This window comes from Limulus polyphemus, unplaced genomic scaffold (assembly GCF_000517525.1).
Source record: "Limulus polyphemus unplaced genomic scaffold, Limulus_polyphemus-2.1.2 Scaffold6245, whole genome shotgun sequence".
Lineage (NCBI taxonomy): Eukaryota > Metazoa > Arthropoda > Merostomata > Xiphosura > Limulidae > Limulus > Limulus polyphemus.
The window spans coordinates 38979-46298 of NW_013671855.1; the positions used below are offsets into that span (position 1 = coordinate 38979).

The 7320-nt window shown below is 35.9% G+C and overlaps 1 protein-coding gene across 1 annotated transcript in view; it reads left to right on the forward strand.

Moving 5' to 3' along the window:
* The window catches only part of LOC106473519 (gamma-aminobutyric acid type B receptor subunit 2-like), a gene marked incomplete at its 3' end in the record, with an annotated part of 47728 nt that overhangs the window by 29197 nt on the left and 11211 nt on the right, over positions 1-7320 (forward strand). The window contains exons 5-6 of the mRNA XM_022401939.1: positions 178-243; positions 6753-6944. Coding sequence (XP_022257647.1) covers positions 178-243; positions 6753-6944 — 258 coding nt within the window. The remainder of the gene's footprint in view (positions 1-177; positions 244-6752; positions 6945-7320) is intronic.

A 7320-nucleotide genomic window follows, 5' to 3' on the forward strand; every position in this document is an offset into this window, starting at 1 on the left:
CTAAATTAGGGACGGCTAGCGCAGATAGCCCTCGTGTAGCTTTGCGCGAAATTCAAAACAAACAAACAAGTATTGTATATGTTTTAATAAGAAATAAAATATTTTGTTGTTGCTAAGAAACTCGTTATAGAAACCGTAACTATGTGTGTGTATATATATATATTTGTATTTTGACAGGAAAAAGATGTGAGAATCATCCTAGGAAACTTTGACCAAAGTTGGGCTGGACAGATATTCTGTGAGGTTGGTCAGTCACGCGGTCCCCTCTAGTCTATAGAAGTATTAGTTAAACATTATTTGTGTAATAAGGTGCTCATATAAATGTATCTCGTTATATTCTTTATAGCTTTCACCATTGAATGTACCCTTTTCTTTTTGTTTATGTCAAAAGCATTTTAAATCATCATGGGATATTTATTCAATTTAATAACAGCCATTGCTATAAGGTACCCGGATGGTAAGCATTCTTACATAAGTCATCCGGGTTGTTAGGTTTGTAAATTAATTAAAATTACTTTACTTTGATGAAGTATTCGGTGGATGATGTTGACTAGCCACCTTCCCTCTAGTCTGTCATTTCAAAATTAGGGACGGCTAGCGCAGATAGTTGGGTGTGTTTGTTGAATTTCATGCAAAGCTACCCTAGAGCTATCTGCGTTAGCCGTTCCTGGTTTTTAGGTAACTGTCAAGAGGAAAAGCAGCAAGTCAATAACATCCACCGTCAACTCTTGGACTCCTCTAATCGAATTTGACCACCACTTTTTATAACGTACCCAAAGTGTAAATCATGATCAGGCCACGACTGGACGCGAACTTTGGACTCTGGGATCCGCAGCCCGACACGGTAAGCATTAGGCCATACCAAACTCCATTACATAAAAAATATAAATTAATATTAATAAAAATATATTGTTTATAATGCAAAATGTTTATGTGCTTTAAGTTTTTAAAGAATTGTCGTTGTACAATATTATTCTTGACCAAACGAAAGAAGAGGAGGGAATCAACATTTATGTATTTTTGAACATGGTGAGAAATAACAGTTATGCTATACCAAACAATTTTTATAATTTCGGCTCAACTTACACACTCACGAATGTTTTGATTTAGTGATCGACTAGAAATGACATTACGAAAACAAGCCTAAATCCTAAAACACATTACGAAATCACAGATAAACACCCAATGAATAAATGCAGTCAACACTAAGGCATAGATAATCAACCTAAATATTAATCTCAACACTGAGGCATAGATAATCCACCTAAATATTAATCTAAAAATATGGCATAGATAATCCATCTAAACATTAATCTCAACACTAAGGCATAGATAATCCATCTAAACATTAATCTCAACACTAAGGCATAGATAATCCACCTAAACATTAATCTCAACAATAAGACATCGATAATCCATCTAAACATTAATCTCAACACTGAGGCATAGATAATCCACCTAAATATTATTCTAAAAATATGGCATAGATAATCCATCTAAACATTAATCTCAACACTAAGGCATAGATAATCCACCTAAACATTAATCTCAACAATAAGACATCGATAATCCATCTAAATATTAATCTCAACACTAAGGCATAGATAATCCACCTAAATATTAATCTTAAAAATATGGCATAGATAATCCATATAAACATTAATCTCAACACTAAGGCATAGATAATTCACCTAAACATTAATCTCAAAAATAAGGCATAGATAGTCCATCTAAATATTAATCTGAACAAGAGATTCACATTTACTCAGATACATTAGACAGTTACTAAAGTATTTATTTAATGTCCGTATTGCTATGTTATAAAACGAGGACATCTGGAACCCTAGTTCATTTTAAATAATAAAACCTTATGAAAACATAGAATTTAAACATGAAAATTTTTAAATGTTATAAAATTGTTAAGAATCTAACTATATGGCTTTGTGGTTAGAGCTCTCGATTCGCAACCTCGAAACCTCTCGTTAAAAATGCTCATGTTTTCAGCCTTAGGGAGTTGGTTATAATATGTCTGTTTTATTGAAGTACATAAAGAGTTGCCTGTTGATAGTGTTGACTAGCTGCCTTTGTCCTGGTGAGTTGCCCGTTGATAGTGTTGACTAGCTGCCTTTGCCCTGGTGAGTTGCCTGTTGATAGTGTTGACTAGCTGCCCTTGCTCTGGTGAGTTGCCTGTTGATAGTGTTGACTAGCTGCCTTTGCCCTGGTGAGTTGCCTGTTGATAGTGTTGACTAGCTGCCTTTGCCCTGGTGAGTTGCCTGTTGATAGTGTTGACTAGCTGCCTTTGCTCTGGTGAGTTGCCTGTTGATAGTGTTGACAAGCTGCCTTTCCCCTGCTGAGTTGCCTGTTGATAGTGTTGACAAGCTGCCTTTCCCCTGCTGAGTTGCTTGTTGATAGTGTTGACTAGCTGCCTTTCCCCTGGTTGGTTACTTTAAGTTTAATACGACTAGCGCAGATAGCCCTCGAGTATCTTGACGCGAAATTCAACAACAAAAAAAATCAAATTTCCCCAATTTATAGCGCCATCTAGTGATAATTGAGAATATTATCATATACTTTTTGACCATTCACAGGCAAAATTATACGCAAAACTCTAAGTCGGTTAGTCCCCGATCTAAATCTATGCTTTCAAATACCGGTGATTATAAAGGGAAAAGTGTTTTTCCTGAGGCGAACGTAGGACACAAAATGTATGCTGTTACTGTTATTTTAACCTAACGTAGGACACAAAATGTATGCTGTTACTGTTATTTTAACCTAACGTAGGACACAAAATGTATGCTTCTTACTGTTATTTTAACCTAATGTTTTAGGATGCGGTTGAGTGTGTTTAATTTATTCAAGGCAGCATTAATTTCTGGGTGGTTACGTATCTGTTTGTTACCTGCAGGCTGGGAATAGCTTAATGGTTATCGTACCAGGCTGGGGATCAGGAACACCAAGGTTCGCGTCGTGATATGAAACTAAATACCCTCCTCACTCTCAGGTATGAGGGCGCTATAACTTTAACAGTCATTCTGCTATTCTGTTAAGAGTAGCCACATATTAGGCGGCGAGAATTGATTTCTCTCTCTCTCTCCCTCTGGTGCGCAATTTTGAAGTTGGGTTCGTTCAATCTACACGTCTCCAACTGCTACTTCACTAACCTAAAGCCATCTTATTTATTTATTTAGACATCTCACTGATAAGAACATCAGCTCCTAGTTGTTGTTGTTATTGTCAAATGTGTCAGTTCCTCCTGTATATATATATATTTAAATTATGTTATCATATTCGTATTTTTGTATACCTAACATCATTTCCAATTCATCTTCATGTTATCCAATGTTGTTTGGAAACGTTTCTCGATGGCTCAGTGGTTAGGTAGAATTTGGAGTTATATATCCGCTGCGGACGAGCGTATGTACCCCATTTAAAAGTTCGTGTGTTTATTTTTAAACGTAATGCTATACAATGAGCTACATGTACCATGCCCATCGAGGATATCGAAATCCGGGTTTTAGCATTATAAGCCTCCGGATTTATCTGTGAACCACTGGGGGCTTCACTTAAGAGCTTTGCACATAAAACAGATAAACAAACATATAAACTCTGTTCATGTTTATTACATTTGTTTGCAGTGTCTTCTGGTGAGTAATTTAATACATCAAAGGGCACGGAAGAAATGAAAAGATTTATCTGTGAACCACTGGGGGCCTCACTTAAGAGCTTTGCACATAAAACAGATAAACAAACATATAAACTCTGCTCATGTTTATTACGTTTGTTTGCAGTGTCTTCTGGTGAGTAATTTAATAAATCAAAGGGCACAGAAGAAATGAAAATCCTATGCGCTTCCAGTGATCATGAAAATATGAGAATAAAAATAGGCTTAGCGTTTTTCATAGAAATAGTATGATTTTCAATATATGAATATTAGTTGTTGTCAATCTTTAATATATTTTGTTTAACTTTTTCTTGGCCAATATATCTTCAAATTATATTATAATTTGCCTTATTACAGATAAATAAATAAGAAGCTATCTTTTTTATTTTCCTACCTGATTTCAAACTAACACCTGGTCACGTGCTCCTATTAATTACGTTCACGACAAAAGAAAGTCTAAAAGAACAAGACAGTTAGTGAAACAGATAGTTTTATTAATTTTAATTAATAATAAAGTTGCACAATGCAAGACAGGGTTAAAACAAAAAAGTCACACACAACAACACAAGGAAATTAAAAGTCACGATGAATTAAATTTTGGATCGATTTATGTTTCTGTTGATAGCGACATCTAGTGGAAAACATATATCTTACTAGATTGAAAACAAAACTAATCCGATTTCCCGATGAGGCTTACAGTAAAACGGAAAGTGAAGTGTGATTAAATATTCATATGTTCAAACTGGTGTATGAAAAGAAAGTTAAAAAAAAGGAAACTAAAATACATTATAATCGTAAGTAAAAAAAAAAATAACGCACTTAATATTAATACCATAAAAGGGGGATGCGCGTACACTCGCTCTCACGTGCCTATGGGAATGAAGTAAATATTTACCGCCCCGCGGTGGAAAGACATACCTACCTATGCACAGTAAGGCAAGAAGCGAGCATGATGTCTCTAAGGTTTAAAAAAATAGGTCTCTTTACTTCTAGCAACTATCAGGATGGTACTCTCTCCTTACAGTAACTGTCAGGATAACATTCTGTATAAACTCCTTATCTACTTTCTGTAGTGCAACTTGGTGTATAGAAGACATGTTAATACTCAAAGGAAACGACCTTATAATGTTGTTTTTATTTAATTAGACACTCAACGTTTTGGCTTTACAGTTTCTTCAGGAGCGTTCCACTAAAACACAATCGGTATAGTACTTGTCGGGATAACTGTTTCCTTTAAGTACTTACGAAAATGTTCTTAAGATTTATAATGTGTTTGTGTTTGTTATGAATTTCGCACAAAGCTACACGAGGGCTATCTGCGCTAGCCGTTCCTAATTTAGCAGTGTAAGACTAGAGGGAAGGCAGCTAGTCATCACCACCCACCGCCAACTCTTGGGCTACTCTTTTTACCAACGAATAGTGGGATAGGACGTCACATAATAACGCCCCTCACGGCTGAAAGGGCGAGTATGTTTCATGTGACGGAGATTCGAATCCGCGACCCACAGATTGCGAGTCGAGTGCCCTAATCACCTGGCTATGTGTTTGTTAAGGGCAAACTGACTCCTTCATAAATGCAAAATGAATTATGACACGTAATGAAAATAATAGATACATACAATATAAATATTGTGTATTGACTTTCTGATAAATGTAGAATGAACGATTCATCAGTAATAAATGAATGTGGCCATTTTGTGATCGTAAATGTCACGGTGCATCTGTCGTCAAAATACACATTTACTTCCTTTCTGATATTTGTGTTGAAAACAGGAGACAGAATTGGAATTTTCATCCTGTACTTACAGCCTATGAGTTAACTAGACATGTCAAAGGATCTTAGTGTTCAAGTTTAACTGTCTCTCGTTTTGAATAACTGGCTATAGGGAAGGGAACTCATCAGCAGCACCTGCCGCCACAAAGTGTTTGTTCGACCCTTTGAACCAAATAAAGAGATTACTTGTTAACATTATTACATATTCGAATTTAAATTATGTGTGACACATTCAATAGCATCACGTCTCGAACCCCGGATCCTTCCATTCGTTGATCAACACGCTAACCATTGGCCACGTCCAGCCAAAAATAGGCTTAAGCGTTGCGGAAAGCGTCATAATTGTCAACAGCTGTGCGTGCTTTGCCCAATTTATTACATGTAAGCTATTTATGGTTAAAACAAGCATTAAATAATTTATTCTTAAACTTAGCACCTCTAGCATCAGTTTTTCTATTGCTCCATACTCTTCCAATGACCTATCATCAACCACGGAAATATTTCCAAGGCTATCAACACACACGCCATAATAGTTTACTCGCCAACAATCATTATTATTATTAGCAAAAATAACTGGTCAACCCAGGTATATTGCGTGTATTCTCGAATAATCTAACGAGCTAAAATATTAATACTGTTAGGCTTAGCGCCGTGCACCAGAGACTTGTTGTTGTATCGTGTGTTGCGAACACTAGGCTGCTCATGTCTGCAATTCTCAAGTTTCATCCTGTCAGTTTTATTGAGTTTAATACTGAGCCTTAATTTCACATAGAATCGATATTATATTATGCTGTACTCAGCTGAATGGTTTCTCACGTCATCAGTGTTTCACAAAAACGTTTACTGACATTTATGTTCTTGCTTAAAATCATTCTCCAGCAACCGTATGATTGAATCAAATAAATAATAGCTCAAAATGAAAATGAATTAAACGCATCAATGTATATATATATATATAAATTAAATACAAATTAAAGTTTTGGATATAATTACCTTCAAAGTATTTATGTGTTGGTTTTTATCTTGGCCAAGATAATTTATATTTGCTTGTAACTACACAAAATGTTGTTGTCTGTTCTGTGCCAATAAGAGTATAGAAACTCGGTTGTTAGCGTAATAAGTTCTTCCGACTTACTGCCGAGCCACTGGAGGCTCCCGAAATAACAAAAATTACGATTTTTGAGGTGATTCATCTCCAAAAGTTTAATTTATTTATTTTATCACATTCGCATTTTTCGGTTGTTGTTGTTGTTGTTTGGTATTATATATGAGTTTGTATATGTGTTTAATTTTATTCCAATGAGTGACCGTTCTTAGGCCTATCATGTGGGACTCTACGGTAGAAAGTACCAGTGGATAATTGTTGGAATGTATGACGAACACTGGTGGAGAAACAATGATAAACACATCACGTGCGACCAGTCTCAACTCCAGGAAGCATTAGAAGGTTATATTGCCACCGATGTTCTGCCTTTAAGTACTGAAGATAAAATTACTGTTTCAGGCCTGGTAAGTCTGTCCGCTAGGGGGCTACATGATTACAAAGGTTCTGCCTCTAAGTACTGAAGGTAAAACTACTGTCTCAGGTCTGGTAAGTCTGTCCGCCAGAGGGATACATGATAATAAATATTTTATCTCTGAAGATAAACTCACTGTCTCAGACCTTGTAAATCTCTCCGCTAGAGGAATGCATGATATATTTTACCTCTAAAGATAAGCTCACTGTCTTAGACCTGATAACTTTCTCCGCTAAAGGGATCCATGATAACAAATATTTTACCTCTGAAGATAATCTCACTGTCCCAATCCTGGTAAATCTCTCCGCTAGAGGAATGCATGATAACAAATATTTTACCTTTGAAGATAAACTCACTGTCTCAGACCT